The sequence below is a fragment of the Cyprinus carpio genome, chromosome A16 (genome assembly GCF_018340385.1).
Source record: "Cyprinus carpio isolate SPL01 chromosome A16, ASM1834038v1, whole genome shotgun sequence".
NCBI lineage: Eukaryota > Metazoa > Chordata > Actinopteri > Cypriniformes > Cyprinidae > Cyprinus > Cyprinus carpio.
In genome coordinates, this window is record NC_056587.1 from 16844975 (window position 1) to 16861863 (window position 16889).

Here is a 16889-nt window from a genome sequence, read left to right on the forward strand (position 1 = left end):
CTGCTAATGTATTAATGTGTTAATTATCCAAATTAATGAGAAGAGATCCTCCACAACACACCGTCGGGCACAGCTTTGGATGAAACTTGAAATAGACTGTGATTGAACTCTAGACTAAACTGACTGAGTTGGCATTGATTGCTGGAGTGTTAGCATAAGCGCTTTACTTAAAGGTGCCATTGTTGGCATGAGCCACAGAGTCTGGTTTGGACAAAGACCATCACACTTAGATGCAGCTCATTAGAGAGAACACCTAGCCAACATAATCTTTCTTATCAGTTACTAGGAGAGAATTTTTTAATCACTTCAGAGTGAATTCTGAAATGAAAAAGGCAAGTGACAGGCAAGATGTCAGTAAGCTAATATGCTGTGGTCTGCACACTCACACCCTTTACCTTACCCTCACTTTTGTTTTTTCTTCTCTTGTAAGTGTCACAGTAGAGTTTGAATCAAACTTCAATAGAAGATCAAAGCACCTGGGGGGTTTGCCTTCGAACTTGTAAACCTTCTCGCTCCAATCATCAAGGTCAGGGGATTGAACTGGTCCAAGCACCGTCATGGGGAGTGTACCTGGGGAAAATACATAATGAGGTTAGAGAAAAACTACCTTCATCCAGCCTGCGCGATACCTGGGGCGATGCGCGTGTGTGGGTGGGCAGAGGAGACATATCTTTAAAAAGATAAGCAAAAAGCAGAGCATCTCATTGGCACATAAGGACCCACTTAAACAGCACAGTGGTGGGGGGATGCAATGCTATTAGCATGCAACTTTGCCATTTCTCCAAAAGGCAAAACGAAACGCTGAAATCCTGTTAGTCATGAAATCAACACCCTTTAAAATGGTTCCTGTTTATGTCTTAAGCCTGGGATTTAAGTAAATTGTTAGCATCATGCCATATTTGAGCTACATGACGAATTCTTATTAGAAGGCTAATGCATTTTCATCGGAGAAAAAAGAAAAATGCTAAAAATATATCAAGTAATACTATATTTCTTTCCTAAAATGTGATATATTAAGAAGACTAAAAAACTTGGTGTTTTGGCCATGATTTCCTTACACATTATGAAATATTTTTAAGTACTATAAAATAAATAATGCCATGGTATTTTGGAAGTGAAGCATGGTATTACCATGGTATTCCGGACTTGTAGCATGGCAATGGCATAGTTTTTTTTTAAACATTTACCATGGCAGTACCACAGTATATTTTGAAGTACCTTGGAATACCAAGTAAATATCATGCAAAATGAATATGTTAACACTTACAAAAAGTACTATGGTACCACCATGGTATCCAGGACATGCAGAAACATAGTATCATGGTATTCTTGAAAGTACCCTAGAGTACCATTAAAATACAATGGTATATGAATTTCAGTACCACGGAATATTTCAAAATATTATAGTATTGCCACCATTAGAGTACCATTAAAATACAATGGTATATGAATTTCAGTACCACGGTATATTTCAAAATACTATAGCATTTCCACCATTATACTATGGTACTGCCAAAGTACATTTTATAAGGGATGTAAATAACAACAGTGAATTTCAGTACTATGATAGCAAAATTAAGACATTTCTTTGGAGCATACCCTGTAAGTTGTACACAATGAACTCGCTGTGTCCAGGTGCATGAGGATGGTCATTTTTATCTCCAATTATGACGGTGAGTGTACTGGTGGAGCTCATTGGTGGTGAACCGCTGTCAATCATCAGGATGGGGAGAAGATACTGCTTCTGCTGTTCCCGGTCAAAGCTGCGGAGAGCGGTTATCATGGCACTGCCGTTCCGCAGATCAGTCAAGTTGAAATTTGTAACATCAGAGGTCAGCATCAGCAGACGGATGGAAAAAGGCCCTCCGTTGTATGACGTGTCTCTGTCAATAACATGCAACAGAATGGATGTATCGTTCATGTGAACGTCCTGTGGTGCATTAGTGTTCTCCCACACTATGGGCCGATATGGAGCCTCAAACTCTGGTCCATTGTCATTGACATCTTGTACGGTCAGTAGCACGATGGCAGAGCCAGTCAGAGCAGGGCTGCCCATGTCTGTGGCCAGGATCATAAGCCTATGTTGAGACACCTTCTCTCTGTCCAGAGAGTCAGCTACCACAACCCAACCACTCTTATCTACCAGGAACTGCTGAAAGGGGTCGGATTCTGGGGCGATGCTGTATGTGAACCTCCCATTTTGTCCAGAGTCCAGATCCACTGCTGTCACCTGTGCCACTATGGTGCCTACTGGAACGTCCTCGAACATGGATCCCGCTTCGTAGAACTGTGGGAAGAAGACTGGAGCATGGTCATTGGAGTCTTCCACCTGAATGATGCAGTAGGCCAGGCTAAAGAAGTCAGCATCCTCCACTTTGACCGTCAGGTTGAATGTGCGCTCATGTGGCTTTTCAAAGTCAATCTTCTTCTTCAGCCTCACTATGCCACGGCGGTTCACCTTGTCAGTCTCAATGAAGAATTTGCGGTCTTCATCTCCACCAATGATGCTGAAGGTCATGACTGAATTTTCACCTTCATCACCATCGGTGGCAGCCACTACCACTGCCTCGCTGTTGATGTCCAAGTTTTCTGGCATAGAGGCCATGTAGACTCTCTGGGTGAACACCGGAGGATGGTCATTGACGTCGGAAACTACGATGGTGGCTGTTCCTGTCCCTGAAAGTCCTCCTCCATCACGAGCTTCTACCACAACAAGGTATCGATCCACCACTTCCCTGTCCAAAGAGCGCAAAACAGTATAGATAGTGCCCATGGCTGGGTTAATGGAGAAGAGGTTAAGATTGATCTCATTGCGCACATTCTGCACAATTCTGTAGGTAAGAATAGCATTCTTCCCAGCTTTTGGATCATCTAGGTCGGTGGCCCGCATTTCCATTATGGAAGTGTCCGCTGGGGAGTTCTCAGGCACGTGACCCAAAAAGCAGTTGTCTGTTGCACACAGGAAGACAGGTGCGTTGTCATTGATATCCTGCACTTCCACTAGAACATCAGCAAACCCAGTAAGACCTGCCCCATTCTCATCAGTGGCGAGTACCAGGAATTGCCAGGCCGAGCGGACCTCGCGATCTAAACGACGTTGTGCGAAGATCCTACCATTCATCTCATCTATGGTGAATTCACTACCAGCTCCCTGCCCGTGTAGAGAATACCGCACCGCACGCTGGTCCGCCTCCTGATCTGGATCCGTGGCTGAGACCTGTGTGGGAACAGATGGGAAAAAAACAGGCATGCATATTAGAATTCAACACAGTTGTCACAGAACATATGGGGCAATTAAAAGTTAATAGTTACAGCAAAGGAATGCCGATAGTTCTCTCCGCCTCTTTTCTGGTATGTTTATGCAAAGCCTTTGAAGTCTATTTTTTACACTGACAGCACAATAGACAGCAATACTGTGACACGGTAGCAGAGAATGAGAACCGTGGCAGGGTCTGTGAAAATATTCATTTCAAATAGGCTTTCTTTTTAGGCTTTCTAAGCTTTAAACTACATGAGGACATCTATAAAGATTACATATCCCTTCAAGGAAACCCATAACAAAACTGGAACTAATTTATAGCATATGTACAAGACACTCACAAAATCATTTCATATCTCTGTAAAAAGGTTGATGTACTTCTCTACAACATTTTTGCCTTTTTCATGCAACTACATGTGCTGGTTGAGTGTTTTAACCCCTCACCTCAATTACAAGGACAGGAAGCTCTGTAAGTTCCTCCATGACACTGGCGTGGTACTCAGTCTGAGTAAAAAGGGGTGCCTCATCATTCTGGTTGATGACATTAATGACAACCATTGTCTGGTTTTCCCATTTTCCATCCGACGCAACCAGCCGTAACTCATAACGCTGCACCTGCTCATAGTCTAGCCGCTGGGCAATGAAGATTGTGCCAACCTCTGGCTCCACATCGAATGTGCCCATGGTGTTCCCAGAGGTAATCTGGTACCGCAGTTTGGCATTGGCACCTGTTTGGGGGGTTTGGAAAGCGTTAGCATTCTAGGAAGTGTTAAGATTGGCTGAGCTGGATAAAAAGAGAATGTCAGCATTAATCTGTGCTCGTTTTATGAGGATTACATAAAGGACAAGAATGCTCTAATGCACACGGGCATGATATGATTGTGCTTAAATACTGAAATCAACATATGTATACACATAATGTCACACAGACTGTTTTGTAGATATTTTTTTACACTTTTTTTAAACACTTTTTCTTAATCAATGCATCATTAAATCCAATTTGATTCTTTGAAATGACAGTTTGATTATAAAAATGATACATCAAAAAGGTTTAATAACTTATCTCTGCTGATATGTGAAATCCATTTTTAAATAAATTAATAACAATAACATATTTTCTAATAATAACAATATTATAAAATGTCCCTTTTTTTCCAAGCAATTCTCTTTGGTGGCCCTATTGGCATAAAAATCTCCATATCTTTAGAGATGTACATCTGTGGTTGAAAACAATGACCATAGTCTATCTTTCCCACTTCTGCTGCCCCCCAGCTTGACCCCAAATGGCTTTATCCAACCATGGTACACTGCAGGGGGAAAGGTTCTAGTTTCAGATTGTCTCAAACAGGCATTTGGGCATGATGTGTAAGGATTTCATTAGAACGTTTCATGCTCATCCTGGCTAAGGCCACCACGGTTGTGAAGTGTTATGTGCTGTGACACTTGCTGAGAGGAGCTCCAGTGATTTTGCCAAAAGCAAGCTTCCTTAATGACTAGCCAGTCCATATTGCGGCCCTCCCCACAACACCACTACAGGCCAACTAGATTAAACCTAACAACTGTGATCTATAGAATAGTCACTGGTGATGAAAGACAGTTGAAAGTCTTGGAGACCTTGTGCTCATTCGGCTGTTGAAGAAAGTTTGCCGTCTTTTACATATTCCATCTTTGAAATCAGTCTGGAGTTTAATGAACAGCTCAGAAAGGGCACTGCTAATCAGCTTTAGGAAACACTTAACAGGACCATAAAATTCCTTCTCTCCTGCAAATCAGCTCCTAATTATTCCTATTCCCCATTTTCATCCCCAGCGTAATAAGAAATATTGCATTTTAATGGCGATCTCATTCATTGTGCTTTTCAAAGCAGGAAGGGGACAGAGGGACATCAAGCTTCGATTTGCATTGCCCTTTATGACAGTTGTGAGATATTAGCTGTCGCTCGACTCTGGACTGTCCATCCAGCCGTGGCAGGTCACGTCACCTTTCTCACCTCCACGGCGGCACAGGCGTCTCATCATTAATGAGCTGTCAGACACCTGCATGTCTCCATCCCGCTGCCCCTGTCTCTTTCGCTTCAATCTGCTTGTTGACGCAGCTCCACGCCACACATAATTTGTCATGCATATGTAACAGGTGAAGCCGCGACGCCGTGAGAGACATTGTGCTCCCGCCTGTTTGTTTATGTTGACAGATGAGCCGAAGTCACCATGCCCTGATGGAAATCAGAGTGAGATCAGGTGGAGGAATCGTGTCACCAAGATGTGTGGAGGTGACAGCCTGGAATATTCTACAGGCAGAGGATAAGAAATGAGGGGGTGGGCAGACGGGCAGACAGGAAGGCTGCCACGCTACATTGAACGGATAGGTGGTTTGTCCAAGCCTGTCATGCTCAGATTACCAGGAGCGACTCTATGGCTGTCGGAGGAAAGAGCGACGGACCGAATGTTCCAACAGGACTAACAATATCAACAGTAGAAGTCGCTCCAGAATATGCAAATTTAACTGACCACAGAGAGTTCACAAGACTAAATCATAGCTGTTCATGTTTTCAGGCAGTGCTGAGATTGTCTGAAGGATACTGTCACACCCCTGGACTGTTTGTGTATAAGTTTTTCTCCCCGTGTGCTCTCTGTGACCCAGTTTTCCCTCATGTTTGATTGTGTTATTTGGTTCAGGTGTCTTGTTAATTACCCTTGTTTGTTTTAGTACTTATAGTGTAGTCTGTCCTGTGATCCCCTGTCCGGTATTGTATGTCTGAAAGTCTCTCTGTGAGGTACTACGTGTGACTCCTTCAGTGTGTTCACTGAAAACTCCTTTGTCTTGTTCTCCTTGCTCCGACAGAGTAGTATTGTGACAGATAAATAAACCATTTACTAAACAGCAAAGTTTTATTTCAGAGGTCAAACAATGCATAGCATTAAGGTAAAGTATGCTGTCAGCAATAATCGTACACATGCTAATTTTGGCAGTGAGAAATAAAAATACAGACTGTATTCTGTAAAATGGTGTAATGGCAATAGTTTCATTATTGCCTGTGTGCTATTGAAATAAACATGAACTCCCTGCAGTTTCAGCTTGCCCTTGAGAGGTTCAGCATGGTAACATTCCAAAGTGCTCCGTATTTGGTAACAATACGGAGCACTTTGGAAAACAAAACTGCATGTTGTCCCTCTTTCTGCCTCTCAGTGTTATCTTAAAGATATAGTTCATCCAAAAATGTCAATTCTATCAGCATATACTTAACCATTAAAAAATGTAATAATGTCAAATACACATATATCGGAAACACACATTCCATTTGTTAACAATACATAATGCATCAAATATTATGAAATAACAATGAGCAATACATTGTTGCAGTATTTGTTCATCTTTGTTAACATTAGTAATTTATTAGTTAAAACACAACTGGTCATTGTTAGTCCATGTTAGCTCAGGTCCATTAAATAACATTAATAGATTCAACTCTTGAATTTAATAATGTTTTAGTAAATGTTGGAATCAACATTAACAAAGATTAAGAAATGCTTTAGAAGTATTTTCATTGTTAGTTTATGTCAACTAATGTAGTAAAGTAGTGTTAACATGTGGAACCTTATTGTAAAATGTTACCCATATATCAAAAACCTTTAAATTATTTTGTAAAAAAAAAAAAAAAACTAATAAAAATGACAAAAACATACAGCAAGATTACTTCAAATGTAACTACAGCTCAAACAGAAATAGCTCATGGAATAAAGCAGACCATGTTGATGCCATATGGAAAAGAGCAATAAGAATAAAACAAAAGTCATACAGATGACACAAATTGAGTGAGTAAATAATGGCAGAATTCACATTTTTGGGTGAACTATTTCTTCAAAAACTTTTTTTTCTCTTGTTTGACTGATAATAGACGAATGAATCTGTGCAGCTTGTTTAAAACACTTGTTATTTTCTCTCTCATTTAAGCTCTGGTTACGCCACCTGGTAAAGCCTCTCAAGAGTTTTGTCAAAAATCTACCATTACACACTACTTTTATCATTTCAGTATATTTTTCAAAAGTGTAGAGCTGCCTATTCCGCTCCATTTAAAAATCTCAATGGTTATTTGCCAGGGCTCTCAGATGTCACGCATCTCATGTAAATTACTACGCAAAATCTTTCACACAAGGGTTTACTTCCATCATTAAAGAAAGCCTGCTACTTATTTAATTATTTTTCTTGAAGACAACAAAGAAAAACAAATCAAAGAGACAAACATCAAATGGGGTGCTGAAATTGTTACACCCACATTCACCACAGAGATTTGCTAACAAGCTCAGCACAAAAAGGAGCGAATTTTCCACCTAGATTTATTTTGCTCAATTTCTTTTTGCAACCCCTCCTCCTCAATCTCTGTCAAATATATCATTGGGCTGTCAGATAGGAATCACTGCACAAACAAACAAAACTAAAACAACAAAAACCACAAACTAAAGACAAGTGACAGGACTATCTGAATAATATTTGATACACCTACACACAATGAAAAAAAAAAATTACCTTCATCTTCATCGTTAGCTGTAACGGTAATGACCACAAAGCCCACTTCTTTGTCTTCCTCCACACTGATCTCATATACAGGCTGAGAGAAGGCTGGAGCATTGTCATTTACATCTGTGACAAAAACCCTCACGTAGGCTGTGTCTACAGGGCAGAAGAGGTGTGCATTACTTCCAGATCACATCACTGCATTATAGTCTCTCAAGAGAAAAGCTGTTCTTTCTGGATAATTAATTTATAAATCAAACCAATATGGGAGAACAAAAACAACAAAACAGAAAAAGAACAAAAACAAAATCATTGGCATTCATTGTATGAAGAAATTGAATCATCGAAGCTCAAGTGAAATGTAAATATGTGTATATATATTTGCAGAACCGTTCAAAACTTTGGGGTTGGTAAGAGTTTTTTATGTTTTTGAAACAAGTTTATTAAGTGCATTAGATCAAAAATACAGTAAAACAGTAATATTGCGAAATGTTAATTCAATTTAAAATAACTGCTTTCCATTTTCCATTCACATGATGGCAAAGCATAATTTTTAGTTATTCTCCAGACTTCAGTGTCACATGATCCTTCAGAAATCATTTTAATATGCTGATTCGGTTCTCAAGAAACATTTATTTTTATCAATGTTGAATACAGTTTACTATTTTTGTGGAAACATTGATGCAATTTTTAAGACCGGTCTGATATATAGAAAGTTCAAAAGAACAGCAGTGATTTGAAACTAAAACCTTTGTATCAGTCTTTGTCGTCACTTTTGATCAATGCATCTTGCTAAATAAAAGTATTAATGGGGTTTTTATGAAACCTTATTTCCAAGAAAACAGACTTCATTAAAATGTTAATGAAAAAATGATTATTTGTAATAATAATTTGGAGTAATGATTTATTCTATAAATTGTATTAAATATCCTAATGACTGTTTAATATTAAAACTGCAGCCTTATTATATTATACACAAATACCTGGGATGGCATTAGTTCATCATTAGGCGTGACTCATTGAAGTCTTAATGAATAGAGTTCATCCTGGAGGCTGGTGTGCCCTGCTGCAATTGGTGAAGGGGGAAACAGAGTGAGGTTAGGATGACATGTTTTATGGATCACACCTGTGTTGGGTTGACCCTGCTGACCGGGTCGGGCTGACTCTGAGCTGTCCTGAGACTGGACCTCGATCAAGTAGGAGCCTTTCTGCTCACGGTCGAAGGTGGCCCGGGTGTGGATGATGCCTGTGTAGGAATTAATGCTGAAGAACTGTGAGTCCCCACTTTGATCCTTCAGAATGATGTAGTTAATCTAGATAGGAAAGAGTGCCAAAAAAAATTAAAAAAGAACTTTGCATTAAGTATTCTAAGAATCATTGCAAGGTAGTTTGAGAGTTTTAAGGCCAATACACACTGCACCAACACACGCAGACTTGTAGAGACAGTCACCAGATTATAGAACACGTCAGTTCTCAGACATTTCAAGATCAGAAGAATCAACATGTTAAATCGGTGAAAACAAGCGCCGACCAATATCAACAGATGTGCCAACAAAACCCGACGATTTGTGTTGCCATTTGTTTGTGTTTGTAAGTGCAGTGTGAATTGGCCTTTAGAGACAACCAGGAAAGACCATGATCAGAAGAGTCTCACCATTCCATGGAGACCAGAGTCCAGGTCAGTTGCTGAGACCTGAGCAACTGATGTGCCAATCTCCGCACCCTCTGGGACCGTCGCCTCATACGTGGATGACATGAAAAAGGGAACATTGTCATTTACATCTGAAAAAAAGAGATAACGAGAGCAATCTGTTACAAATGAAATACTACTGAAACAAAACTTCCAATGGATTCATTTGGACACGTGTTAGATAAGTGGAAAACATTATTTTATAGTAATGCAGTGGCCCCAAAAAGTAAAAAAGTTTAATTGCAATATTCCACTATTTGAGACTGCCATAAAGTACCAGTATATCTACTTTTATAGCATTTAAAAAACTTTAAAAATAAACTCCACTTGGTTTGATATTTTATATCTAATTCAATGGGATTCTTAAGTGCGACTTAAGAGTCACTTTTGGGGCCATTTGTTGGTCTTTTAATTTTTTTTATTTGTGATCGTTTGGTGTGTGCTTAACTGTGTTCAAGTTAAGCGAGAATATGGGCAGGTTTTAATGTGTGGATTCACTTAATGCAGGTTTATTGTCTAGATTCTCTGCTCTTTGTAGATTGCAGCTCCTCTAAACTGTTTTATCCGTGGGCTTTTTGTCTCCTCCCTCAATTTCAATCTCCATTTTCCTCTTAATTAATGCTCATGTGGTCTCAAGTGTTGTGTGTCCGTGCCAAAGCTCTTCACTGTTCCTATAACACACACGCCTCCCCACCCTCCACCTGTCACGCACTCATCAGCGCTCTGGATTTCCACATACACTCAAAGACAGCAGAGAACACTTTTGTGTACAAATGCACAACGCAGGCTAAATGAGCTATGAATCAGTGGATCAGATCAGACACTGCTGTGCTTCTGAGAAACCGCGCTGGCATGAAATGCTGATTGCTTAACTACAGCAAATGTGTTTACCTCTCCGAGGGCACACAGGCAGCGTAGAACCGGTTGTTGAGGCATATTTGTAGCGTGCTAGTGAGAGGTGTCAACATGGACTATTATCATTGTGTCAGATTTTTACATTTTGTGTTCTATTTCTTTCTCTTTGTCTTACACTAAGTATGAAGTACAGTACCATGGTGCTACCTTGATTTGTAGACATAGTCCCACTGTAATACATTGATAATGTACAAAAGATTTACATTCCAGAAAATTACGTTCTTTTGAGCTTTCTATTCATCAGAAATACTAAAAGTGCATCTATTGTTAAAATGTACAATTAATAAATTATGTGTGTGTGTGTGTGTGTGTGTGTGTGTGTGTGTGTGTGTGTGTGTGTGTGTGTGTGTGTGTGTGTGTGTGTGTGTGTGTGCATATATAAATATATATACAGTTGCTTCTCAATAAATTAGAATGTCGTGGAAAAGTTAATTTATTTCAGTAATTCAACTCAAATTGTCAAACTTGTGTATTAAAAAAACTCAATGCACACAGACTGAAGTAGTTTAAGTCTTTGGTTCTTTTAATTGTGATGATTTTGGCTCACATTTAACAAAAACCCACAAATTCAACAAATTAGAATATGGTAACATGCAAATCAGCTAATCAACTAAAAACACCTGCAAAGGTTTCCTGAGCCTTCAAAATGGTCTCTCAGTTTGGTTCACTAGGCTACACAATCATGGGGAAGACTGCTGAGCTGACAGTTGTCCAGAAGACAATCATTGACACCCTTCACAAGGAAGGTAAGCCACAAACATTCATTGCCAAAGAAGCTGGCTGTTCACAGAGTGCTGTATCCAAGCATGCTAACAGAAAGTTGAGTGGAAGGAAAAAGTGTGGAAGGAAAAGATGCACAACCAACTGAGCCTTATGAGGATTGTCAAGCAAAATCAATTCAAGAATTTGAGTGAACTTCACAAGGAATGGACTGAGGCTGGAGTCAAGGCATCAAGAGCCACCACACACAGACGTGTCAAGGAATTTGGCTACAGTTGTCATGTTACTCTTGTTAAGCCACTCCTGAGGCGTCTTACCTGGGCTAAGGAGAATAAGAAGTGGACTGTTGCCCAGTGGTCCAAAGTCCTCTTTTCAGATGAGAGCAAGTTTTGTATTTCATTTGGAAACCAAGGTCCTAGAGTCTGGAGGAAGGGTGGAGAAGCTCATAGCCCAGGTTGCTTGAAGTCCAGTGTTAAGTTTCCACAGTCTGTGATGATTTGGGGTGCAATGTCATCTGCTGTTGTTGGTCCATTGTGTTTTTTGAAAACCAAAGTCACTGCGGTCTTATGAAGTATTCTAATTTGTCGAGTTAGTGAATTGTTGGGTTTTTGTTAAATGTGAGCCATAATCATCACAATTAAAAGGACCAAAGACTTAACCTACTTCAGTCTGTGTGCATTGAATTTATTTAAAACACAAGTTTGACGATTTGAGTTGAATTACTGAAACAAATGAACTTTTCCACAACATTCTTATTTATTGAGAAGCACCTGTATATCTATCTATCTATCTATCTATCTATCTATCTATCTATCTATCTATCTATCTATCTATATATATATATATATATATATATATATATACATACATACATATATAGAAATAAAATTACCCCAAATTTGTGGTAATTATATTTACATTTACGTTAAGTATCTCTCACCTGTGATGTTGACATAGACAGTAGTGAAGGAAGCTAGTGGTACAGCCGCCACATTCTGTACACGCACTCGGAGCGTAAAGAAACGCGTGGTCTCATAGTCTGGATTCTCTGCCACCAGGATAGATGCAGAACCATCCCTCCGGTTAGGCTTGATGTAGAAGTGCACGGGCATGTTGGTCTCAGGAACCTGACCTTCCTCCAGGTTGTAAGTCACCCTGGGGTCACCAAGAGGGGACGTCGCCTTGATGGTCTGTTGGGGTGGGGAATGAGCTTTAGGTTAGTGATATAAAATTAAATATGGCCTGCAAGGTAAAATATTATGTCATGAATATGTAAGATCTGTCAGTAGTGATGTGAAGGTTCCTGTTACATGTAAAACCTTTTGATGTGCATATGGGTTTGTGTGTATAAATTGGGTAAAAACTGCTTGGATGTCCCATAAAATTTTATAAGAATTTCCATTATGAAACACATACTAGAGTAAAATGTAAACACCTTCTCTCAAAGCTCAAACATGATAATTAGCATTATTTGTGAAAAGGCATCTAAAATCAGCAGAACCGTCGGTCAAGAGTCTGCTGACTGCAACGTGTGAATATATTAGACACGGTTCATCTGTAATCCATCCAATTGCTTATCGAACTGATGCTGACAGTAATGGAGTAACTTTCGGCAGTAGTAGTTTCCAGACTTCAGCTTCACAGAGCTGCATTATACTAACAAAACATAAAGTTACTTAAGGAGTAAGCAATGTGTTTTATAACCATAATTAGTATACTACTTATAATTTAATCAGAGCAGTATTTCTCTGCCTCATAATCAGAGATTTTTTTAATAAATCAAAGTTATAATTTATTCCAGATCCTAATATACTATATTAACTGCAAAATAACAGTGATTATACCAGTGATGAACATCAGTGCTATTTTATGATTCACGATTGTTTATTCAGTGTTCATCCAAAAACATGTGCATAGTACTTGGATACAAGACATGGAGCTGATTTTGGCTTGGAAAATCCAATATTACAGCTGGATCATGTTTGTGTTGAGAACTCACAAAGTCTTTTAGCTGAATAAAACACATTTAACTCAAAACACCATCAACCAAATGACACTGTAAAGCAAACAAAACATTCCAATGACAATACAGCCAACGGCACGGCAAAGCCAACTGTCAAAAGTCAAAGATAAAGTCCTAAACCATGTATGGTCATCCAGTGTAATGAATGTTTGGAGTACAACACAGGTTATAAAACTTCGCCAACAGAGAAAAGGGGTGAAAAGGTAGAGCAAAATAAAAGTGCATGGAGAGAGATGGAGCAATAATGAGTTATAGAGGGAGAACTCTGTGTCAGAGAACATGGGTCCAGTCAGGCATTAAATCAACCCTGGCAATGGTTTTGAGAGCATCCACCCACTGCAACTCAGAAAACAAGCACCTTAAAAGCTCTGTGGCTTTTGCTTCCTGCTTTTAAGGATCGGTATTGCCATCCAGTATGTGTCCCCCAACAGAAATGGCCTATTCAGTGTACTTATTTGCCACAGTCACTTTGACAGAGCTCCAATAACTTCCCTGACCTATACTACTCTGAGAGTTCCACTGTGTCTCAATACTGAGGCAGACCGCTGATCTATCAATTTTGAAGTAAATTTCATGAAGGTTTTTAGGGCTCCACCTCATAAAAAATCATGAGGCCTGAAACGGTCACTTACACACTCTCAAAACACCTCAAAACAGCATGTTTTAGTGCTAAGTGACACCAAAAATCTCAGAAGTTACTTAGGATGGCACTCCTGTCCATTGGGACATCTTGCCTTCACTTCAAAACCTTAATTTCAACTAACTCATCATGCAGTTGATATTTTTTATCCACAGTTACTTACAGTGTATTTTCTACAGGGACAATCCATCTGGAGTAACCCAGGGATAAGTGTTTTGGTCAAGAGTACAATGGTGATATTTCACAGATCAACCGTTTTGGAATTTTAACCTACAGCCTTTCATTTACCAGCCCACCACACCATTCTATTGGTTAACCACCCATGGGGTTAAACTATTCATACTACCGAAAGTTCCCCTATTCAACTAAACAGAAATTTCATCAACTTTCAAATCCCAACCTGTCTAATCTTCCCTCCAAGAGTTTATTAGCGCACGTCTCTCAGGCTTGATGAGAATGGCATTCTCATTATCCATACACATGAACAAGGCCCTTTAAATTACATCCTCAAGGTTGCAATTACTGCTTTTGAAAATGTGTTAATTAGCATTCCTTGAGATAATACCACAATGAGCTGACTGATATTTAAATTTTTAATTAGTTAGACAGACAGTCAGATAGATGAAGAAGAAAGGCGAGGGGGGAGGAAGTGAGAGTGAGAAATGAATAGGAGCACTCGACACACAACAAGGCTACTCAGTGTTGCTAATGAATGTATTATACTGCTTAACAAGCCTAATTTGTATTTAGAGTTCTGAGGATGAATTAGCATGAAGGCTCCCAATGCACAGAACATATTTGAACAGCCAGTTGCTACAGTTATTTCACATTAGGGAGTTCATACTGTATTTGGAGAGTTGAAGCAAAAGAGAGATCGACTGTAATTGTTGTGAAGCACTTTGTTTTTCAAGTCATATTACAGGGAACATCGGTGTTAGAGTTCTGGGTGTCAGTGTGGGCTTCGACAGGAGGGAAATAGAGACACGCGAAAGGAAGGATAAAGAAAATGAGGTTATTTGTCCAATTGTCAAGGTGCGTTCCATTAACAAAGGCATTGATTGCATCTGAATACTTGTGCAACCTGTGTTTTGAAACCCCTCGACTGCAGTTATAATCATTCCATCCAACTAAGTGTGGAGAGGGTGACGAAGTAGTTTAAAAAAAAGAGTGGTTGAATATGAAAAGATATTGACACTCAACAGAGAGCAGGAAGTGAAGTGATAAAAAGCTCTGAGGAACAACACTTATCTTGTTTTCTGACTGAAGAGACACTGAAGGTGACCTCCAGGTACATCCTCCATTAGCAGAGCTATTAGAGTGGGCAGGGACACGCAGATCTGCTCTGACACACTGCCCCCAGGACCATCACCTTCATATACACACTGTGGCAGACTTAATGCTAACACACACACCCAGACATTCAGAAACCTGACTACAGATATCTTGGAGAGGATAAACAGTACAGCTTGTCTAATACAGCTAACTTTTTCACACTAGTCATGGCTGATTAGACTAGCTTGTGCTGTTTTGGCACTGGTCTCTTTTGTTGAGCAGCCATGCACAATTGACATTTATTCATTTAGCAGACACTTTTATCCAAAGTGACTTACAAAATACAAGTGATTCACCTCAAGGAGGCAATAAAACAAGAAGTGCTAGCAATAAGAAGTTTCAAACATAATCTAGCACAAGCTTGAACAGAGAGGGATTTATGAAAGCATAGAAGATTTTTTTCTTTTTTTTAAGAGTTAGCAGGATGCAGTTAAGTACTAATTCAAGAGGTTCTTAAATAATGTTAAGGATTTGGCTGTCTGTATAGTGTTAAGAAGACCATTCTATCAGCAAGGAACACTGAATGAGAAGGTTCTGGAAAGTGATTTTGTGCCTCAATTTCAGCTAGTCATTTAGGGTGGTGAAACTGTTTGAGCAAGGAAATCTTTCTGATTATATTAATTAAAAGGAACTGTTCACTCAAAAATAAACAGGCCATTTTTAAGCTTTTACATAAATATTCAGTAACTATGCACAAATGTGTCAAAATGTTCCAGTTGAAATATCCCTTTATGAACCCCAAAATACAGCATCCAAAACATACACTAGTGACTTTTTTTCCCCTAGAGTAGTCTTTTACACTAACACTAAACACTCATATACTACACCAAATAAATCTAACACAATAAGCTCATAAACTCTTGGCCATAATTTGGCAACAGGTACAAGCAAGACCATAAATGGAGTGATGGCAGAACAAAGCACATTCTGAGAGCTGTGGTCTCATGTCCTGTATAACACAAAGAAAAGCTGTTTACAGAATCAAAAATAACCACTTAAAAAGACTGAAATAAATTGGCTGTTGAGATCCGGTGCAGAGAGCTGTTCAAAAAAACACATCTGGATGATAAGATGGGCAATGGCACTCCCAGCAAAATGAGCACAGCCTAAGGTGCCATGAAATTAGCAATAATTAGAAATCATCTCATTACACAGCAATGGCATCAGAAAGAAAAAGCTGATCAGAGATGCCTTGCAGTGGCTCTTTTTCAGTGCCCGTCATAAAATACGCTTCAATGCGGTCACATTGAACATTGTGCCCTAAAGCGACAGTTTTACTTACACTACTAATACCCTGCTAATAACAGAATTCATGCTGTGCAGAGGATCAGATTGTAGAAATACATACATACATACATACATAAAAAAAAACAAAAACCAAATATATACATACAACAGTTTATTTGCAAAAACAAAAATGTGTCAGGAACGCGAAGAGAGAGAACTCAAACGCAGAGGATTCGGGCAACAGTTTATTGGGTACAACCAAAAAACCAAAATAATCCAACGTGTGAATGTCACACACACACAAACTGAAGCCTGGTGTAACAACTCCAGAGCCGTCCGTACAGACACCTGCGGACACAGGCTGTGGAGACCACCTCTGGTGCAATGCCCAACGGGACGTGGAAAGCGAGACAGAGGATCTCGGGCACACGGCCAACGAAAGACTCCTCGTCTAGACGTCCTGAGCACAACAGCGGTAAAGGTGAGGAAACAGACACACAGCACAATAACAATGACAACGCGAAATCTACTGACAACAAGGGACAGACACAGCAGAGAATAAAAGGGAGAA

General features: G+C 39.5%; 1 protein-coding gene across 1 annotated transcript in view; it reads right to left on the minus strand.

The window, feature by feature from the left end:
* LOC109105055 (neural-cadherin-like) overlaps nt 1–16889 on the minus strand; it is a 118747-nt gene that overhangs the window by 14595 nt on the left and 87263 nt on the right. The window contains exons 13-19 of the mRNA XM_042772984.1: nt 12037–12286; nt 9426–9553; nt 8898–9084; nt 7784–7927; nt 3704–3987; nt 1600–3217; nt 477–570 (exon numbers count right to left, since the gene is read on the minus strand). Coding sequence (XP_042628918.1) covers nt 477–570; nt 1600–3217; nt 3704–3987; nt 7784–7927; nt 8898–9084; nt 9426–9553; nt 12037–12286 — 2705 coding nt within the window. The remainder of the gene's footprint in view (nt 1–476; nt 571–1599; nt 3218–3703; nt 3988–7783; nt 7928–8897; nt 9085–9425; nt 9554–12036; nt 12287–16889) is intronic.